This window comes from Coregonus clupeaformis, chromosome 15, assembly GCF_020615455.1.
Source record: "Coregonus clupeaformis isolate EN_2021a chromosome 15, ASM2061545v1, whole genome shotgun sequence".
Lineage (NCBI taxonomy): Eukaryota > Metazoa > Chordata > Actinopteri > Salmoniformes > Salmonidae > Coregonus > Coregonus clupeaformis.
In genome coordinates, this window is record NC_059206.1 from 29,542,392 (window position 1) to 29,564,960 (window position 22,569).

At 40.5% G+C, this 22,569-nt stretch overlaps 1 protein-coding gene across 1 annotated transcript; it reads right to left on the bottom strand.

Annotated features, from left to right (window-relative positions):
- Positions 1–2,259: 2,259 nt before the first annotated feature.
- LOC121582617 (interleukin-31 receptor subunit alpha) lies at positions 2,260–15,406 on the bottom strand. Its single transcript, XM_041898548.2, has 16 exons — positions 15,173–15,406; positions 13,833–13,886; positions 13,233–13,289; positions 13,004–13,121; positions 12,695–12,846; positions 12,228–12,373; positions 8,888–9,029; positions 8,666–8,751; positions 7,850–8,054; positions 7,416–7,595; positions 7,096–7,227; positions 5,694–5,855; positions 3,726–3,869; positions 3,513–3,606; positions 3,302–3,383; positions 2,260–3,185 (listed from the first exon to the last, which is right to left on the bottom strand). Exons 1-16 carry the CDS (start codon positions 15,234–15,236, stop codon positions 2,580–2,582), a joined length of 2,424 nt encoding a protein of 807 aa, XP_041754482.2. The 5' UTR covers positions 15,237–15,406; the 3' UTR covers positions 2,260–2,579.
- Between the last annotated feature and the right edge of the window lie 7,163 nt (positions 15,407–22,569).

Consider the following 22,569-nt stretch of genomic DNA (forward strand, 5'->3'; position numbering starts at 1 on the left):
ACCTTCAATTGACTAAAATGATGTAAATTAGCCTATCAGAAGCTTCTAAAGCCATGACATCATTATCTGGAATTTTCCAAGCTGTTTAAAGGCACAGTCAACTTAGTGTATGTAAACTTCTGACCCACTGGAATTGTGATACAGTGAATAAGTGAAATAATCTGTAAACAATTGTTGGAAAAATTACTTGTCATGCTCAAAGTAGATGTCCTAACCGACTTGCCAAAACTATAGTTGTTAACAAGAAATTTGTGGAGCGGTTGAAAAACGAGTTTTAATGACTCCAACCTAAGTGTATGTAAACTTCCGACTTCAACTGTATATATGTGTGTACCTGTCAAATGTTTTGGACACACCTACTCATTCAAGGGTTTTTCTTTATTTTTACTATTTTCTACATTGTAGAATAATAGTGAAGACATCAAAACTATGAAATAACACATATGGAATCATGTAACCAAAAAATATTTTATATTTGAGATTCTTCAAATAGCCACCCTTTGCCTTTGACAGCTTTGCATACTCTTGGCATTCTCTCAACCAGCTTCACCTGGAATGGTTTTCCAACAGTCTTGAAGTAGTTCCCACATATGCTGAGCCCTTGTTGGCTGCTTTTCCTTCGCTCTGCTGTCCCAAACAATCTCAATTGGGTTGAGGTCCAGGTCATCTGATGCAGCACTCCATCACTCTCCTTCTTGGTAAAATAGTGCTTACACAGCCTGGAGGTGTGTTGGGTCATTGTCCTGTTGAAAAACAAATGATAGTCCCACTAAGCCCAAACCAGATGGGATGGCGTATCTTTGCAGAATGCAGTGGTAGCCATGCTGGTTAAGTGTGCCTTGAATTCTAAATAAATCAGTGTCACCAGCAAAGCACCATAACACCACCTCCATGCTTTACGGTGGGAACTACACATGCAGAGATCATCTGTTCACCCACACCGCGTCTCACAAAGACATGGCGGTTGGAACCAAAAATCTCCAATTTGGACTCCAGACCAAAGGACACATTTCCACCGGTCTAATGTCCATTGCTCGTGTTTCTTGGTCCAAGCAGGTCTCTTCTTCTTATTGGTGTCATTTAGTAGTGGTTTCTTTGCAGCAATTCGACCATGAAGGCCTGATTCACACAGTCCCCTCTGAACAGTTGATGTTAAGATGTGTCTGTTACTTGAACTCTGAAGCATTTATTTGGTCTGTTGTTTCTGAGGCTGATAACTCTAATGAACTTATCCTCTGCAGCAGAGTAAACTCTGGGTCTTCCATTCCTGTGGCGGTCCTCATGAGAGCCAGTTTCATCATAGCGCTTGATGGTTTTTGCGACTGCACTTGAAGTTTTTCCGTATTGATTGACCTTCATGTCTTAAAGTAATGATTGACTGTTGTTTTCTCTTTGCTTATTTGAGCTGTTCTTGTAATAATATTGACTTGGTCTTTTACCAAGTAGGGCTATCTTCTGTATACCCCCCCCCCTACCTTGTCACAACTGATTGGCTCAAACGCATCAAGACAGAAATCCAAATTAACTTTTAAGAAGGCACACCTGTTAATTGAAATGCATTCCAGGTGACTACCTCATGAAGCTGGTTGAGAGAATGCCAATAGTGTGCAACGCTGTCATCAAGGCAAAGGGTGGCTACTTTGAAGAACCTCATGAAATATATTTAGATTTTGTTTAGCAATTTTTTGGTTACTGCATGATTCCATATGTTAATTCATAGTTTTGATATCTTCACTATTATTCTACAATGTAGAAAATAGTAAAAATAAAGAAAAACCCTTGAATGAGTAGGTGAGTCCAAACTTTTGACTGGTAGTGTGTGTGTGTGTGTATATATATATATATATATATATATATATATATACACACACACACACACACACACACACACACACACATATATATATATATATATACATACACACACTGTAGAGAACATATGTACGAAAAGGTGTTGTTGGTTCACTCTTATGTACTTGTTTAAGATGTTAGCAACTGTGGGAAAATGATGAAAGAGGATATCGCAACAATGCTTCAATGTTTTCTCTCTATTTTGTGTGTTCCTCCTGAAATTGTACCTTTGACAAAATACCTACTATATTTCACATTAGACTATCCTAACCAAAATATATCCATTAAAGAGACTTTGCGTCAAATAAAAGTCAACTATACTTGTAATAGTCTTTGTTAGAGGGGCCATCTTTCTGATGTTGGACAGGTTCACTATGTCAGTTCACGTAAACCGTGAATAAAATGGTCTCTGATCCAGGATTTTATTTAAAACCACAACAAACAAAACTATTGGGACATTTCTGCTCCTCGAACAATCCCTCAATATATTCTGTGACCACCAATACACATTTTGATTGGATAACAGCGTTTAAGGTCCTATATGTCATTGAAAGGTTTCTCATTCCAGAGTAATGACGATCCCATCATGTCCAGAACTCTTTAAGTAGTCTAGTGAACAGGGTGACACTGATGGCAGCAGCTGTTTTTTTACATAGAAAGAAATGCTGAAAATTGTTCCACAGCATCTCAGTGAGAATGGCAGAATCTAGAATCTACAGTAAACATTCTCAAAGAACCGTGACATACACCTCAGTGTTCTGAGTTGGACTGGTGCTGCCTTGGGACAGGTGGAGGACAGTATCGTAGAGGGACTGGCGTATGTAATCTAACCCTGTTCTGGTCAGGGGTGAGTCTGTTTCCTCTGACTGGCTTGACTGACCCTGGGGTTCCGATGATAATGACATAGTGGCTGGAACACACTGAGGCATAGCCTGTTGGAAGAGTTCCATGGTCGTGTAATCACTCATAAAGGACAACTGCGGGCACTGGTGGGCCGCCGTGCTAATGGGTACAGGGTCTGTCTGTCTTCTGTCTGTGGTAGGTTTAATGGTGTCAGAAGTGGGATCTTGATCTCTACTGTCTGTGGCTGTGTCTCTTCGGCACAAACCCATGCTGATTTGAGGGTCTACTTTAGTGGGCTCGGCAGAGTCTGCGGTTGTCTCTGAAGGCCCTTGATTGTCTTCGTGGTCTGTGTTGAGGTGTAGACACGAGTCACTGTTGCTATGGAGGTTGCTAACGGGAGACATATCTTCTCTTCTGTCAACAATGTGCAGACTGTTGGCGTCCCCCTCCTCTTCCTCTAACTTCTGTCTGTTGATGGGCTCCAGGAGTTCCTACGATAATCAATCAATCTTTATTGTTCCGGAGGGGAAAAATCTAACAGCAACATGTCTGATCTGAGACATAAATGCAATAAATCTGTTCTGCATCATTACTCAATTTTTCTTACCAGCTTGTAGACCCCATCTATTTTCTGAATGGCATTGCTGTTACCAGGATTAGGGAGACTTGGCCAGAGTAGTCTCTTTGCTCTGAAAGTACAACAAATGACCATATAATTCATTCAAGTTTCCATTACTTGGATTCCATTGGGCAACAGTTAATAGAGCAACACTAACAGATATGAATACACCTTTGACTTAAAAACATGACGACCGTACCTTTTTAACAACCGAGAGCCGAGATTAACCACAAGTAAGAGTAAAGTTACTCCAATAATGACCCCTGCTATCATACCACTCATAGACAGGGATGCTGGGGAGGGAAAGCAGGCAGGACAGGTCCTTTAAATTAATACAAAATGGCATTCCAAATGTGGGATATCAGAGATTGTCATTAAAATATAACCACTGATGAAAGATCAAGATGCAAACCTGTTGACTTGGTTTCAAAGTATACAGCTGAGCTTCTCACTCCCATTCCTGCAGCAGTGAAGGCAGACAACTGGACCTGGTACACAGTATTGCTTTTTAGGTCCACCAACTCATAGCTGCTTGAACCAGCATCCACAGTGACGTCTGTTACAGTGAGAACAATAGTCAAAGTCAGTGAAGCATCAGAATAAGTAGTAGTAAGACCACAATAATCATTTTAAGGAAGTTACCATTTAAACAACAGTTCTCGTTTAAAACTTGAGCCTTTTGGGAACTAGATGTGGTAGTAATATCTGATAGTGTGCAGGAAGTCTTGACTTCTAAGAGTAACTGTACATACAGTGCATTTGGAAAGTATTCAGACCCCTTCACTTTTTCCACATTGTTACGTTACAGCCTTATTCTAAAATGGATTAAATTATTTATTTTCCTCATCAATCTACACACAACCAATAATGACAAAGCGAAAACAGGTTTTAGCAAATTTTTCCAAATGTATTAAAAATAAAACATACCTTATTTACATAAGTATTCAGACCCTTTGCTATGAGACTCGAAATTGAGATCAGGTGCATCCTGTTTCCATTGATCATCCTTGAGATGTTTCTACTACTTGATTGGAGTCCACCTGTGGTAAATTCAATTGATTGGACATGATTTGTGAAAGACACACCTGGCTATATAAAAAGGTCCCACAGTTGACAGTGCATGTCAGAGCAAAAACCAAGCCAAGAGGTTGAAGGAATTGTCCGTAGAGCTCCGAGACAGCATTGTGTCGAGGCACAGATCTGGGGAAGGGTACCAAAAAATGTCTGCAGCATTGAAGGTCCCCAAGAACACAGTGGCCTCCATCATTCTTAAATGGAAGAAGTTTGGAACCACCAAGACTCTTCCTAGAGCTGGCCGCCCAGCCAAACTGAGAAATACGAGGAGAAGGGCCTTGGTCAGGGAGGTGACCAAGAACCCGATGGTCACTGACAGAGCTCCAGAGTTCCTCTGTGGAGATGGGAGAACCTTTGCCAAAAGGCACCTAAAGGACTCTCAGACCATGAAAAACAAGATTCTCTGGTCTGATGAAACCAAGATTGAACTCTTTGGCCTGAATGCCAAGCGTCACGTCTGGAGGAAACCAGGCACCATTCATCACCTGGCCGATACCATCCCTACGGTGAAGCGTGGTGGCAGCATCATGCTGTGGGGATGTTTTTCAACGGCAGGGACTGGGAGACTAGTCAGGATTGAGGGAAAGATGAACGGAGCAAAGTACAGAGAGATCCTTGATGAAAACCTGCTCCAGAGCGCTCAGGACCTCAGACTGGGATGAAGGTTCACCTTCCAACAGGACAACGACCCTAAGCACACAGCCAAGACAAGGCAGGAGTGGCTTCGGGTCAAGTCTCAGAATGTCCTTGAGTGGCCCAGCCAGAGCCGGACTTGAACCCGATCTAACATCTCTGGAGAGACTTGAAAATAGCTGTGCAGCGACGCTCCCCATCCAGCCTGACAGAGCTTGATAGGATCTGCAGAGAAGAATAGGAGAAACTCCCAAAATACAGGTGTGCCAAGCTTGTAGCGACATACCCAAGAAAACTTGTGGCTGTATTCGCTGTCAAAGGTGCTTTAACAAAGGGTCTGAATACTTATGTAAATGTGAAATGGAAGTTCTTACTTTTTTACATTTGCAAACATTTCTAAAAACCTGTTTTCGCTTTGTCATTATGCGGTATTGTTTTTAAATCCATTTTAGAATAAGGCTGTAACGTAACAAAATGTGGAAAAAGTGAAGGGGTCTGGATACTAGCCACAAATTATAAAACCGTCTACGTGCCATGACATGTAAAAGACAGTAGGATAAGTTGCACACACTGTACTTTACTCTGCTCGCATTCTACGAATACTCACACTGCAAGTCTCTAAGGCCAGCATCAATTGGCTCCTTTTTGATTCATTCGATGTTCACAATCTTACTTGTTTCAGTGTCTGTTCCGTCCTGCGGGCTCTCTGTGTAGTGGAGGACGTAGCCCAGCAGGAAACCTCTGGTGTCCTCCTCAGGGACCGATGTCCACTTCAGCACCATGGAACTATGGGTAACATTACTGCTGCTGATGTTCCCTGGGGCACTAAGGGGGGCTGAGAGGAAAATACACTGAATCTGATCGCAATGCATTTATGATTAATTGGTTGGTGGGTGGGTGGTTGGTTGATTGATTGGGACATGCAGTTGCTCAAGCGGTCATATATGGTATGTACACTATAACATGTTAATAAGTACATGAAGTGGTTCCCTGTGTCTTTGCTTATGGTATGCGTTTGTGTGATGATCAGATGTCCCTAAATCTGAGGGTGGTTTTAACTAACTGGTTTCTATCAACTCGCCACCCAAGGCTTTTACTTGGGACATATTGTTAAATGCACTAAAGAGGAACAATGGGTACAGATTGAAGATGCACATGCTCACCCCCAGAATCTTTTCATGTATATGTTTTCAAAGGATGGAGCTAAGAAACATTAAGAACTTTGTAGTTAAGAACATTCTAACAACATAGAAGAAAATGAAGAAGAACCAATATCACTCCCTAAAAACACACCCCTATCGAACAATCCTTGGATAGGTTTTCAGAATTCACCGATAAATTGGCCCACATGGGAAACTAAAGGCACAGAAACCGTAAATGACGTGGTAATTGGAAATATAATATATGCAACTTAAAAGTTTTATATCACGAAATGTTGACCTAAAAGCTTTTGGACATCCGAGCAATGTTGAGGGAATCATATTTGAGTCCGAAAAATATACTCATATGATGGGTAATATACACAAAACCTTGTAGAGGTTGACAATCTCTTAGAAAAATATATAAACTATTGGAACCAAGACTTTAAAATAACTGATATTGGCACAAGATGGAGTGTTGGAACATAAACAAAATTACAGTTAACGAAAATGTATGCATAATCCAGTATAAACTAATGTATAGAATGTATTATTCCAAACCGTTAGGACGCTAGACGTTTGTGAGAAGACCGATTTTCAGCATGTCTCATGGTCTGACAAACACCGCTGTAGCTCGGCCACCTTCCACCGAGATAGGCGGATGTGGTGGACTGAGATGCAGCAAAAAACTGATACTGTATCTCTAGCTTAAACTGACAGATTCTGATGGGGATTTTTGTATTATGCTACTTAGATTGACGTCAATAGACTCTTAAGGATTAAATATGGGAAAGAATCTGGCTACAGACAAACAACATCACACATTTTGAAGTTATATGGGGCAAAGTCTTACAAGCATTAGAAACGATGTATGTTTTTGTTTATTGTGAAAAATCAAAATATTTATTGTAGATAAAAAAGAAAACTCAGACTCACATCCTTCAGTGAAGTAGGCCTGGACCCTCCCGTAGGTGCTCTCGCTGTTGTTGATGAACTTCAGGTTGCAGGGCTCTTTGTCTGGCCTCGTGTGCAGAGTGAAGGTGTACCTCTTATATAGCTCTAATGGCTCTTTAGTTCATACAACAAGATGGGGAAACATCTTTGATTAAGTCAAACTGGATTTGTGGGAGGGAGCTCATAACTGTTAAACATGCAATCTCTGTGTAGTTCTGGTTATGATAATGTGCTGTATCAATCCGAATATGTGAATTCTGTTGTTTTCATGTTAACACAGGAAAGAGAGGTATGTACCCTACCCTGCAATGGTATGACTTCATAATTGTTCTCATCCTCATAGAAGGACTTGTGAGCAGCTTTGTTTCCTCTCTTCCACCATTCCACTGAGAAGCAGGAGTAGGTTTTGATCAGGTCATCCACCCAGGAAACAGTAAAGGACGTGTTGCAATTGAATGTCACATTCAGCTTCCCATATAAGTCTGTAGAGACAAACCAAACAACACGTCATAGTCCTTTCTCCTGCATCTGAGATATCTCCGAGACATCCCACTTCAACAGACTGATACCATGCTGCTACACATGAGAGCAACTAGTAAGGTCATTCTAATGCAACATCATAACTTACTCATAACTCATAATACTGCTCAAGCAACATAGTGAATACATTCTGACATGGCCGGAGTCTGTGATCCCTGTATTCGAGGATAGCAAAACAGTAGATAGGTGTTTCTACCTTTGCCGTCCAGTGGCTGTATAGTGCTCTGTGCTGCAGGTGAGGTCCCAGCCCCGTTGAGAGCTGTGATTTTGAGGTGGTATGCTGAGTGAGACAGGGTCACTATGAGTAGGGGCCTGCTGGTGTTGAAGGTCTCAATGGGGTCCTCTCCTGAGGCCTTCCCCACAGAAACACTGTAGCCCTCCGCTAACTCACTGGCTGCAAACTAACATGTACAGGACAATGGTAGGATCAAGCTTTATATTATACATATTATAGTAACATTAGGAGCAGCCTCAATTCGTCGGGGCATGGACTCTACAAGGTGTCGAAAGCGTGCCACAGGGATGCTGGCCCATGTTGACTACAATGCTTCCCACAGTTGTGTCAAGTTTGCTGGATGTCCTTTGGGTGGTGGACCATTCTTGATACACACAGGAAACGTGTATAGGTGCGCCTGACACCCACTACCATAACCCGTTCGAAGGGCACTTGCATTCATCCTCTGAATGGCACACATACACAATCCATGTCTCAATTGTCTCAAGGCTTAAAAATCATTCTTTAACCTGTCTCCTCCCCTTCATCTACATTGGGTGAAGTGGATTTAACAAGTGACACCAGTAAGGGATCATAGCTTGGATTCAACTGGTCAGTCTATGTCATGGAAAGAGCAGGTGTTCTTAATGTTTTGTATACTCAGTTTATCATGTAGTGCAATAAACTGTTCACTTTTATAACTGTCTACCTACATCAGTTTACTCACAAACTTACTATTTTCACATATTTTTAATTTGCACATTGTAAGGTTAAGTTACTCATGGGGAAATGAATTACCTTCCATTTTATGATCACTAATCTCCTCCCTTTGGTTTGTGGACGACTATCTTTTACCATCTCAATGACAGGCGTATCAGTAAGTTCTTAGAAAAGAGAAGAAAAGAAATGGACACAATGGACACATTTTGCTTATTTGATGTTGTAAATCAGTAGAGTGGACAATTGATTAAGCCTATTTCTGGATCCCAGATTTTAGTTTTAGGTAAAAGGTAAACTCACCCGGTGGGACAGTGAAAGCCTCGCTCCAGGGGCACTGTGTACATTTATTGTTGGCCACACACTGTATCTGCACCTCATAGGACAGTGAGGAGTTAAGATTACCCACAGTGCACCTATTTATATTCTTGGATTGCACTGGTAGCTATAAAAAACATAAATAAGAGGTTAGGTTTGTATAACTTTTTTTGTTTGTTGCATTGGTCTTTTCCAGTCTTGGACTACTAGGGCTGGTTTCCCAGACACAGATTAAGCCTAACCCTAGACTAAAAAGCACTTTAAATGGAGATTCTCCATTGACTAAGCTTAATCTGTGTCTGGGACTAGTCTTATTTTGTGTCCGGGAAACCGTCCCCAAGAGTTTCACTATTCACGCCAGTTTGTTTCAAGTCGATAAGCCATCTCTGGCTTGCGAAAGTATTCATCCCCCTTGGCATTTTTCCTACTTTGTTGCCTTACAACCTGGAATTAAAATGGATTTTTTGGGGGTTTGTATCATTTGATTTACACAACATGCCTACCACTATGAAGATGCAACATCTTTTTTCTTGTGAAACAAACAAGAAATAAGACAAAAACAGAACTTGAGCGTGCATAACTATTCACCCCCCCAAAGTCAATACTTTGTAGAGCCACCTTTTGCAGTAATTACGGCTGCAAGTCTCTTGGGGTATGTCTCTATAAGCTTGGCACATCTAGCCACTGGGATTTTGCCCATTCTTCAAGGCAAAACTGCTCCAGCTCCTTCAAGGTGGATGGGTTCCGCTGGTGTTCAGCAATCTTTAAGTCTTATTAAAGATTTTCCCTCAAGAATTTCCCTGTATTTAGCGCCATCCATCATTCCTTCAATTCTGACCAGTTTCCCAGTCCCTGCCGATGAAAAACATCCCCACAGCATGATGCTGCCACCACCATGCTTCACTGTGGGGATGGTGTTCTCGGGGTGATGAGAGGTGTTGGGTTTGCGCCAGACATAGCATTTGCCTTGATGGCCAAAAAGCTCAATTTTAGTCTCATCTGACCAGAGTACCTTCTTCCATATGTTTGGGGAGTCTCCCACATGTGTTTTGGCGAACACCAAACGTGTAATTTTTTTCTTTAAGCAATGGCTTTTTTCTGGCCACTCTTCCGTAAAGCCCAGCTCTGTGGAGCTCCTTCAGGGTTATCTTTGGTCTCTTTGTTGCCTCTCTGATTAATGCCCTCCTTGCCTGTTCCGTGAGTTTTGGTGGGCGGCTTGTTGTGGTGCCATATTCTTTCAATTTTTTAATAATGGATTTAATGGTGCCTTTGCAACGCCAAGGTTGTGGGTTCGATTCCCACGGGGGGCCAGTATGAAAATATATGCACTCACTAACTGTAAGTCGCTCTGGATAAGAGCGTCTGCTAAATGACTAAAATGTAAATGTAAAAATGTTCAGTGTTTCTGATATTTCTTTATAACCCAACCCTGATCTGTACTTCTCCACAACTTTGTCCCTGACCTGTTTGGAGAGCTCCTTGGTCTTCATGGTGCCGCTTGCTTGGTGGTGCCCCTTACTTAGTGGTGTTGCAGACTCTGGGGCCTTTCAGAACAGGTGTATATACAGTGAGGGAAAAAAGTATTTGATCCCCTGCTGATTTTGTACGTTTGCCCACTGACAAAGAAATGATCAGTCTATAATTTTAATGGTAGGTTTATTTGAACAGTGAGAGACAGAAAAACAAAACAAAAATCTAGAAAAATGCATGTCAAAAATGTTATAAATTGATTTGCATTTTAATGAGGGAAATAAGTATTTGACCCCCTCTCAATCAGAAAGATTTCTGGCTCCCAGGTTTCTTTTATACAGGTAACGGGCTCAGATTAGGAGCACACTCTTAAAGGGAGTGCTCCTAATCTCAGCTTGTTACCTGTATAAAAGACACCTGTCCACATAAGCAATCAATCAAATTCCAAATTCTCCACCATGGCCAAGACCAAAGAGCTCTCCAAGGATGTCAGGGACAAGATTGTAGACCTACACAAGGCTGGAATGGGCTACAAGACCATCGCCAAGCAGCTTGGTGAGAAGGTGACAACAGTTGGTGCGATTATTCGCAAATGGAAGAAACACAAAATAACTGTCAATCTCCCTCGGCCTGGGGCTCCATGCAAGATCTCACATCGTGGAGTTGCAATGATCATGAGAACGGTGAGGAATCAGCCCAGAACTACACGGGAGGATCTTGTCAATGATCTCAAGGCAGCTGGGACCATAGTCACCAAGAAAACAATTGGTAACACACTACGCCGTGAAGGACTGAAATCCTGCAGCGCCCGCAAGGTCCCCCTGCTCAAGAAAGCACATATATACAGGGCCGTCTGAAGTTTGCCAATGAACATCTGAATGATTCAGAGGAGAACTGGGTGAAAGTGTTGTGGTCAGATGAGACCAAAATCGAGCTCTTTTGGCATCAACTCAACTCACCGTGTTTGGAGGAGGAGGAATGCTGCCTATGACCCCAAGAACACCATCCCCACCGTCAAACATGGAGGTGGAAACATTATGCTTTGGTGGGCACATTAAGTTCCTGGAGTGGCCTAGCCAGTCTCCAGACCTTAATCCCATAGAAAATCTGTGGAGGGAGCTGAAGGTTCGAGTTGCCAAAAGTCAGCCTCGAAACCTTAATGACTTGGAGAAGATCTGCAAAGAGGAGTGGAACAAAATCCCTCCTGAGATGTGTGCAAACCTGGTGGCCAACTTCAAGAAACGTCTGACCTCTGTGATTGCCAACAAGGGTTTTGCCACCAAGTACTAAGTCATGTTTTGCAGAGGGGTCAAATACTTATTTCCCTCATTATAATGCAAATCAATTTATAAAATTTTTGACATGCATGTTTCTGTATTTTTTTGTTGTTATTCTGTCTCTCACTGTTCAAATAAACCTACCATTAAAATTATAGACTGATCATGTCTTTGTCAGTGGGCAAACGTACAAAATCAGCAGGGGATCAAATACTTTTTTCCCCTCACTGTATACACACACTGAGATCATGTGACATTTAGATTGCACACAGGTGGACTTTATTTCACTTCTGAAGGTAATTGGTTACACCAGATCTTATTTAGGGGCTTCATAGCAAAGGGGGTGAATACTTATGTACGCACCACTTTTCCATTATTTATTTTTTCATTTTTTTCATTTCACTTCACCAATTTGGACTATTTTGTGTATGTCCATTACATGAAATCCAAATAAATCAATTTAAATTACAGGTTGTAATGCAACAAAATAGGAAAAAACGCCAAGGGGAATGAATACTTTTGGAAGGCACTGTATGAGCTGCAGGCAGTACATTACATATCTGACTTTTGAAGCCCACCTCTTTCCATGGCAGGCTGTTCAGCTCCTTGTATCTCACAGAGTAAAGGGGGATATATTTGGTCTCTTCCTTCCTCCAGGAGACCTGGATATCCAACTTTCTTGAATGGCGATTGAAGTGTACATTAGATGGGGGGCCGCATCGAACTACAATTTTAAGACAACATAGGCTATGTGATAAATTATCATTGTTATACTGTTATACTATATTTTGTGTATAACAATATAGAGGTAGGACTGGTCATATCACATCTTATGGTTGCTGTAAACCCATAGGCTACCCTTCTATCACATAGTGGAAGGGAATAGATGCATACTGTAGGTCCCGTGTAGCTCAGTTGGTTGAGCATGGCGCTTGCAACGCCAGGGTTGTGGGTTCGATTCCCACAGGGGGCCAGTATGAAAAATAAGTAAGTCGCTCTGAATAAGAGCATCTGCTAAAATGACAAAAAAATTACATAAACGTACCCAATTGTTGAGGTGAACCTCTGAAAACAGTCTTCGTGCAACTCTTCGAATCACTCTCGTCAAATACATGAGCTATCATGTAAAGCTTTTTGGACAGCTTAATAGTCTGAGACGTCCCCAGTATGTTTGCATGCATTTTGATATACTTTTTCCTGTGAAGAATATCAAATTGAATAAGATTTAGTAGTTCATTAATTTGATTTAAAAAATGTATATCTTGTCTTCAGTGCACCCTTAAATGCAAACAATCAAATTATATAACTACAGAGATACATTCAATTAGCCTACTGTGTGTTCTACATAACTTACTGTTCTGTACAGAGTGTGTATCTGTGTGTTTGTTGTTTTCCAGGTGTCCACACACATTTCCAGCCGATCATACTGAGGCCCAGATGTTTACCAAAGCAATCTAATTCACGGACTCCCTCTGAAAGGAAAGGTTCAAAAGAGCAAATAGATTATATTATAATAACATTTAACCAACCCCATCAACTGCAACTGAACCACAACTTGGTTTTTGGAAAAGTTGTGTCATTACCTTGGGATGTGACACAGTGTTCATAACATGAAGAGATGTTCTTGCACCTACAGGTCACTGAAATGTGCAGTATTGTCAATACATCATGTATCAAAACAAACATTTAATGGTGTTACAACGTAAATACTTTGTAAAACAAATCTCACATACTGAATGTGAAAATGTAAATGACAAACTTTAAAAAAATGTTTTATTATGTTGTGTAGAGTGGTGCTATAACTACGTGGCACGGAAGGAAATAGTGTTATTGTTACAGCAATACCATATAAATTGTGTAGTGTTGTTACTGTAGCCTCCAGACAACAATTACAGTAACATGGGTCCACACCCATGTCCTCTGGGTGCCTACTCTGGTGCCTAAAATAAGATCAGCTTTGTTGCATAACTCATGCAAGAGGGTGATGGGTCAATTAAAACACATTTCTTACTTTTGCCATCTTCCAAAAAGACCACTGGACATACAGTATATATTACATATAATATCAGATGGTTTCCTATTTTCCAAACCCTAATTGGTGGAGAACTTTTGAAGGAAGCATGCACTGCAATTCTGTTTTATTTTAAACAGTGTTTTGTCTGGAAACCATAGTTCAAACATACCTGGAGAAACTTGGATTGTGGAAGAGAGTGGGGTAAAATATCCAAAGAGAACACCTAGACAAAGAAAGACAGCACCAGGGCTCGACATTAATGCTTGTTCACTTGTCCGGGACAGGTAAAAAAAGAATGTTGGACAAGAAGAATATAAATGTAAGTTGTCCGAATGGACAAGTTAAAAAAAGCACACAACAATCCCAATATCAAGCAATAACTGTGATCAGAATTGGATCAAAGTGTGCACTCTTCTCCCAGTCTCTGCACATCGGAGTTGAATGTTGGTGAGGTGTAGCTTACAATGCTCCAAGGGTTAGTGCTATCCAGAATCCTTGGGACAACCCTACCCTAAACCCTAACTGCTACTCCTTGCCCTAACCCAGTGGCATACAACAGTTTCGCAGGGCCCCCAACAAACCATGATTTCTTTGGATTTTAAAATTTTGGGTGGTGGGAGGAACAGAGAGAATTTTGCATTTTTAAAGCTAATTTCATGCAATTCTACACATATTGCCATGGGGCAGAGTGAAACATTTGCAGTTTTATAGCTAATCTCATGCTATTCTACACATTTTGCCATGCTGCTGAGATAATTTGAAGATTTACAACTAAAAAAAATTATCTAATCAATAGACTAGCTTTTCGAGCTGACTGCCCGGGGAATGGGAGCACACATAGTGTATGCTACAATGATTAGGCTTATAAGTTTGTTTGTTTTTTCGGGTGGGGGGGGGCCTCCTGGAGGTAGGTGCCCCGGGGCCCCAGATGTGCTAGTCCAGCCCTGCTTATTTCAATTTATTTTCTTTACTAATAGCCTATTGGAGGAGAGATGCATGCTTGATTTTGCTTTCTGAATATAAAATAGGCTACAGAGGCACGGGGAGTTGGAAAGGAGAAGGCCTACTTTAGGAAAATATGGGCTATCTTAACACTGATAGGCTACATCCTGACAAATTACACCATATGTACCTTTCTGGACTTTCTAAATTGTCGAGAATAGACCCAAACTGATCTAAATAGTTGCATAATCAGGCCTAGGCTGTATGCTGTTATTTCGGCATGAAACAAAACAGGATGTTTGAGCAGTTATTCAAATTCCTCATTGCACTGTGTTGTAATTTTCTTGTCTCTAAAAATGTAGGCCTTGCCCTAATCAATAGTGGAGCTTTGTGTGGCCGGGTACGACAGAGCATAGCCTGGAGGAACACACAGATCTGCCATTTCATAATCTGTTCACTGTTTTTTCTTGCACTTGGACAGGTAAATATTTAGCCTATAGCCCTAATATTTAGCTAATGAATGGCCCAATATCTAGCTAATATTTACTTCTTGCTTTAGCTTCTTACCTCTTCCAGCTGTTCCCATGCACAATAGGATATAGGCTACGCAAGTCTCTCCGCAATAGGCCATTCCTCTTCTCGTGAAATCCCAGGAAAAGCATATAACATTTATTTTGATAATTTTTTATACTAGGCCTAATAGCCTATTCGGGGAAAGAAGCAGTTTGCTCTTGCTAATTGCTGAATGTAAAACAGGCCTACAGCATAGGCCAAATTAAAGGTGCAATATGCAGAAATCACTCCACCATTTCCTGGTTGATTAAATTCTAACAGCAGCTTGCTCTTGATAATTGCTGAATGTAAAACATGGACTCTACAAGGTGTTGAAAGCGTTCCACAGGGATGCTGGCCGATGTTGACTCCAATGCTTCCCACAGTTGTGTGAAGTTGGCTGGATGTCCATTGGGTGGTGGACAATTGAACTGGTGCACCTGGCACATACTACCCTACGCCGTTCAAAGGCACTTCAATCTTTTGTCTTGCCCATTCACCCGCTGAATGGCACACATACAGAATCCATGTTTGAATTGTCTCAAAGCTTAAAAATCCTTCTTTAACCTGTCTCCTCCTCTTCATCTACACTGATTGAAGTGGATTTAACAAGTGACACCAATAAGGGATCATAGCTTTCAACTGGATTCACCTAGTCAATCTATGTCAGTGGTTCCCAACTCCAGTCCTTGAGTACCTCCAACAGGACACATTTTTGTTGTACCCCTGGACAAACATACCTGATTCAACTCATTGAGGGCCTGATGATTAGTTGACAAGTTGAATCAGGTGTGCTTGTCCGGGGCTACAATAAAAATGTGTATTGTTGGGGGTACTCGAAGACTGGAGTTGGGAACCGCTGGTCTATGTCTTGGAAAGTGTTCCTAATAATTTTATACACTCAGTCTATAGTGTAGAGAATCATTGTATCATAACCGCTGTGAAATATATTTACAATAACCAAAAATATTATATTTTCAGCTGTTTGAATCTGGTGTACAAAAACGAAATTAAAAGATGCAAAAACGAAACTTAAGAATGGGAAGCATAGAAATAGCGCACATAGAACAGATCTACCGCACATAGAACAGATCTACCGCACATAGAACAGATCTACCGCACATAGAACAGATCTACCGTACATAGAACAGATCTACCGCACATAGAACAGATATACCGCACATAGAACAGATCTACCGCACATAGAACAGATATACCGCACATAGAACAGATATACCGCACATAGAACAGATCTACCGCACATAGAACAGATATACCGCACATAGAACAGATCTACCGCACATAGAACAGATATACCGCACATAGAACAGATCTACCGCACATAGAACAGATATACCGCACATAGAACAGATCTACCGCACATAGAACAGATCTACCGCACATAGAACAGATCTACCGCACATAGAACAGATCTACCGCACATAGAACAGATCTACCGCACATAGAACAGATCTACCGCACATAGAACAGATATACCGCACATAGAACAGATCTACCGCACATAGAACAGATCTACCGCACATAGAACAGATATACCGAACATAGAACAGATCTACCGCACATAGAACAGATCTACCGCTTCTTCAACTTGCTATAACTCACATGCTGTATCTATGTGAATTTGGTTGGGTCGTCCAAAAAGTTACATATTGCAGCTTTAACAGTCTGGGAAAGTTGAGGAGAGAAAATGTGTTGGTGTGATCAATTTTGGCCAGTTATGATAACATTGTTGCACTGCAAATAGGCCTAGTTGCATAGGACAGACAGAGGGATGACTACAGTGAAAAAGAAAACCCAACAGAATTGACAACCATTAGAAAAACACTTGCAAACCTCTTGAGCAACGACATGCTAAACTACATTTGTTGTTGAATTGCTACATTTAAATAGTTCCTATATTATTTTTCATTAGGCCTACATGTACATTGAAGTATTATTTGCAGCTGTCACAATGAATACACCCTGAAAGGTCTTGTGTTGCCACCTTATTAATAGCCAGCATGCAGTACATTTCAGTCATTTAGCAGAGGCTATTAACCAGAGAGACTTACAGTAGTACTTTTGCATACTGGTCCCCCATGGGAATCAAACCCACAACCTTAGTGTTATAAACACCATGCTCTACCAACTGAGCCACACAGGACCGTTGATTGACAGATGTAGGATAGTAGAATGATAAATGATCAAGTGTAATAGTGTGGATGCTCACCAACATTTTATAGTTATGTAGCCTGTAGTTTATTGTTATTGGTGGTAGCCTGGGAAGCCGCTAGTGGGCGCTATGGATCTCCACTATCATCTGGGTTTGATTATGTGCCAAGCCTGTAATACACCAGTGTCACCCGGCGACTGGTTCATACAGAAAACATTCTCCATTCAGGCTGCAAAGGCTTCAATTTGGCCTTAACTCAATTTCTTTATGAAACACAATTTTCCACTGGCTAATGCCTAGGAATAATAGTCCCGGGTGTTACGTATCGCGTTCAGCTAATCAGGCTGTAGCAGTCTGTTGTTTACCCCTGGCTGAATGCAGGGTGCAACATAAAGTAGAGCCACTCTAGAAAATGAGGTGGATACCAGTTAGCATAATTATCTGGTTTGTAAAGTTTAAAAAATATGCTCAAATCCGACCTGAATCGCCACAATGTCTGCTAAAATAAGCTACCCAATTTCATGCTTGGTTAGTGTAGACATTTATAAGCGAAAGTGAATCATCAATTATATAAAAAACGAAGTTGAAATCAACTAGGCTGGTGAACACCAAGTCTGTGTGCATGACCGGAGAAGCAATGGCATGACCACTGCTTGATAGATTGTTTACTGAGTTGCTACAGATTGTTAACGCAACGGCAGAGACTGGGCCACTGCTACAGCACTAGCCTGTGTACCAGTCTCTTTAGCTAACCCACTCCAAGGGGCCAGGGTTCCGGTCTAGAAGCACGGTTTCGATAGCCTGGGTACCAGTCTCTTTAGCTAACCCACTCCCTGTACTCCATGTCAGTTAGTTGTGGCAAAGAGACTGGCCTTTCTGCCATCTTCAAATTTGAACATACTATCATTAATGAGCTCGAGGAGAACAGATGATTTGGTCCTGATTTAATCACCCTCACAGCTATCCCCCAATCACAATGATTATGCAAATATTGGAATTATATCACTTTTTCCCTCACAGAACATGTTGGGATCCAGTTGCTAAGCAACTGTTTTTTGTTTGTCCAGACAAAACCAGTCTGTCAAAAGTTGGTAGCTCACCTTTAAATTCTCAAACTAAATAATACATATTGCAATTCCAACCACAAAACGTCTTAACAACTTGCCTAGCTAACAGCTAAATGTTTGTTTTTGACTTTGTTATAAATTCTAAGTCTATTTTCGAGGATCCATATGTTATTTAATATTTATGTTATTTCCAACAACCAATGAGCTCCACCGTAAATCCAGCTTGAATTTTAAGATTGCTGAAAGCCAGTCTCTTTGGCAATGACAAGGAGTGGCAAGGAATGGAATTCTAAACGTATGAAATATTCCAGTGGTGTAAAGTACTTAAGTAAAAAGACTTTAAAGTACTACTTAAGTCGTTTTTTAAGGGTATCTCTACCCTACTTTACTTTTTTAAAAACTTATTTTACTTCACTACATTCCTAAATACAATTATGTACTTTTTACTCCATACATTTTCCCTGACACCCAAAAGTACTTGTTACATTTTGAATTCTTAGCAGGACAGGAAAACGGTACAATTCACGCACTTATCAAGAGAACATCCCTGGTCATCCCTACTGCCTCTGATCTGGCGGACTCACTAAACACACATGCTTCATTTGTAAATTATGTCTGAGTGTTCGTGTGTGCTCCTGGCTATCCGTAAATTTAAAAAAAAACAAGACAATGGTGACGTCTGGTTTGCTTAATATGAGATATTACTTTTGTGACTTAAGTTTATTTGAGCAATTACATTTACTTTTGATACTTAAGTATATTTCAAACCAAATACTTTTAGACTTTTACTCAAGTAGTATTTTACTGGGTGACTTTCACTTTTACTTTAGTCATTTTCTATTAAGGTATCTTTACTTTTACTAAAGTATGACAATTGGATACTTTTTCAACCACTGAAATGTTCAAGCAATTATCTCTAACGAACAACAAGTATGTATGTTTGAAATGTGGGGCTTTTATTATGCGATGTGTATTTCAAAAAATATTGTCATGAATTGTATTTGTCTAAACATCAGACTGTTACCATGGTTACTCAATGATATCAGTCTAAAAGAAGTCACTGTAAAAAAGAAGCAATAGTCTCCAAAAGCCAGAATGTTTAATACAATTATATTTCAGCGTACTTTACCGGTTGTCCGTGCTGTTGGTCCTTTTGGCGATAGGAAATGGAGACAAAAATGTCCACAGGAAAGTATTATTAGCCCGACTTTTTGAGGCGCCAGTAGGTATATGACTCTGTCGGTTTGTAATTCCAGTGAGTATTTTCAATCACGTGATGCATTTCACATGATGCACAATGTGCAAACAATAGCCAAATGTAACCGAACATTGTGAAGTCAACCGAAGCTAGTTTCCTGCAATCAGCTGGAAGTATTTGCCATTCGGTCTGTGGTTCGGTTAGGCTTGGCCATATTGTGCAAGTGTTTGTCACATGCAAATCGAGTCAGTATTGAAAATAAAAACCGGAAATACAAAATATATATTAATACTGCCCAGCAAGATAGGGGAGCTGGTTGCGTGGGGAGAAAGATGGCGGAAGTAGATGAACAGTTCGAATCAAACAGCGCGTCGTGCAAAGTTGGTGAAGACGAATGTTCTGAATGTACAACAGTAGTATCGAAAACTGGAACAAAAAGGAAATTGTCTAAAATTGGAGTGGAGGATACTTGTATGACTGATAATGAATCGCTTCTTGTTGGGATGTTTTTGTTGAGTAATGTCAAATGGTGAAGTATGCGCTGGGAAAAGTGGTCTGTCAGAGTGACCAGGAGTGGACATATTTTGATTAATTGTATTTCTGAAGAACAGAGGAAGATTGCAGTGAGCCTCAAAAGAATCCGGACAACAGAAGTTTTGTGTTTTGAACTTCGGAGTAGAGCACCAGTCAAAGGATTCCTGGTGTGATTGGTGCCCGGCGTCTGACCCGCTGGGTGAATGGAGAAAAATAAGAAAGTCTCTCGGTCTTGTTTTTTGATAAAGAGCAAATACCTACGCATGTGAAGCTTGGTTATGCAAGATACGCTGTAAGAGCTTTCGTCCCCAAACCATTGCAGTGTAAGAATTGTAAAGGATTTGGCCATGTTTCAAATGTGTGCAGACGGACAGGGTATATTGAAGAACGGTGTGTAGAAGGATGATGGTGTTGCAATTGTGGTGGGGATCATGATCCCGAGTTCCTGGATTGCCCTGTAAGGGTGAAGGATATTGAGGTGGCAAAAGTTAGAGCGGTCAATCGAATCTCCTATGCGGAGGCGATTACAAGAATTGAGAAAACAAGTGAAGCTAGTGAAGATATGGTAGTGGACGCACCACAGCCTGTAGTAAATGTTTGCTGCCAAGCAAAATATACCCTGTGTGTTAAAAAGGTGGATTTTGTGGCATTCATTGCCACAGTAATAAACTGCACGTTTAAAAGAAATCGAAGAAACTGAACATTATTGTGGCTGCGGCAGAAAAGTATTTGGGATTTAAGGATTGTACATCTGAAGACTTGCAAGGGGTACTGGCACCGGAAGACTCGCCCTCCCAGGTTCCCCTTGAGCCTGTGTAGGGATCAGATCTGTTTTATTTTTTAACAGAAAAGTTGTTTGATTTAGTTTATTTATACATTTTTTGGTCGTTTGGTAGTTGTTTTGGTATTTAGTTCCATTTTTGGGAATCCTGTTTCCATCCCGCACAGTAGGTGGCGGAATGCACATTAAATTGTGCGATCGCCAATATACCATAGACGAAGAAGAAGAAGATGAAGATATACAGACCAGCATACTGAAGGTCAAGTTAATAACGCTTCCCTGTGGATATTTTTTTTAAATCAGATTACCTCCAACATAGGGACAAAATAGGTGGACAACAGGTAAAGTAAGTTGAAATGAAGTTTGTCAACATTCTGACTTGTAACGGGATTGTTCAGGAATGCTGAGCCTACATGTTAGAGACAAGTGTGTAAGTTTTTCCCTCTTGGATTCTGAAAGGCTAGAATTTTATGAATTATTGAAAACTTATATTAAAACTAAAACAAATAACAACAAAAAGCAATAAGAGATTATGCAAAACAACTTGTCTGTATCTCATAAACAAGAAATGAAACAGAAAGTTTTTTATTTTAAGCTAAAAAATAAGAAAAGGAGTGGAATGTTAGCTAAAGAGGCTGGCACTCAGACTACTATAGCACCACATTTGCATGCCAAAAAAAGGTTACCCCAAATTCCATGATCGTCACAGCCCTACTGAACCATGAATATTTTAGCCTTACAATGTTATAGATAAACATGTCTTAGTTAGCTAGCTACCTTGCTTTGAAGTAGCCCACATTAACCATTTGATCCCTGATTCATTGAATGAGCTAACGTTACACCCAGTAGCTCTCCAGATGGAGGTTTGACCGTATGTGTTTTATACAGTAGCCTAACAGTGCAGTTATTTAACTTTATGGAAGGTTAAGTGCATTGCTCAAGGGCTCAATGGCAGGAGATAGTACATGGGATCAGCAGCCTTCCATTGTCAATACCACATAACGCTTACTTTTTCAAAGACACCACCAATTATTGGTCAGGGAAATGTGGTTAAAAGTCATAGAGAAGTCATGGAAAAGTCATGAATTACATCTGTCAAAATGTGTATGAACCCTGAGAAAACCAACTATCTTGGAAAAATTAGTCAGATAAAGAGCTTGTTTATGTCTTAAAGAGGCAGTGTTGTATTTTGAGACAGGCTTGAATATGCAAAGAAGCCAATATGCAGAGTAGCCTGCATTTTTGTCTGAGGCTCTGTATGGCAATAATAATGATAATAATTCATCTTATTTTTGTAAAGTGGTTCATACAACAACATTTTCAGTCACCTTTTTGGCCCATGGTGATACAGACTTGAAAACATTTTTTTTTTAAAGAGAGCTTTCGGAAAAGTAAAACATCTGTTCTACTTGTCGAAGGACAAATGGCAAAAACAGTTAATGTCAAGCCCTGCCAACAGTTAGCCAAAACACACAATTGAAGATCGTCATCATTCCTGGAACAAGTAACTACTTAAAATGATATACAGTATACTCAGTATAGTATAGAATGAGAAAACAGTTCAAATGACCTAGCTAAAACTACAACAACCTCAATGACATACAGTAAATAGGGGAATGGAGGATGGGATAAACCATACGGTGGAAATGTAATAAATCT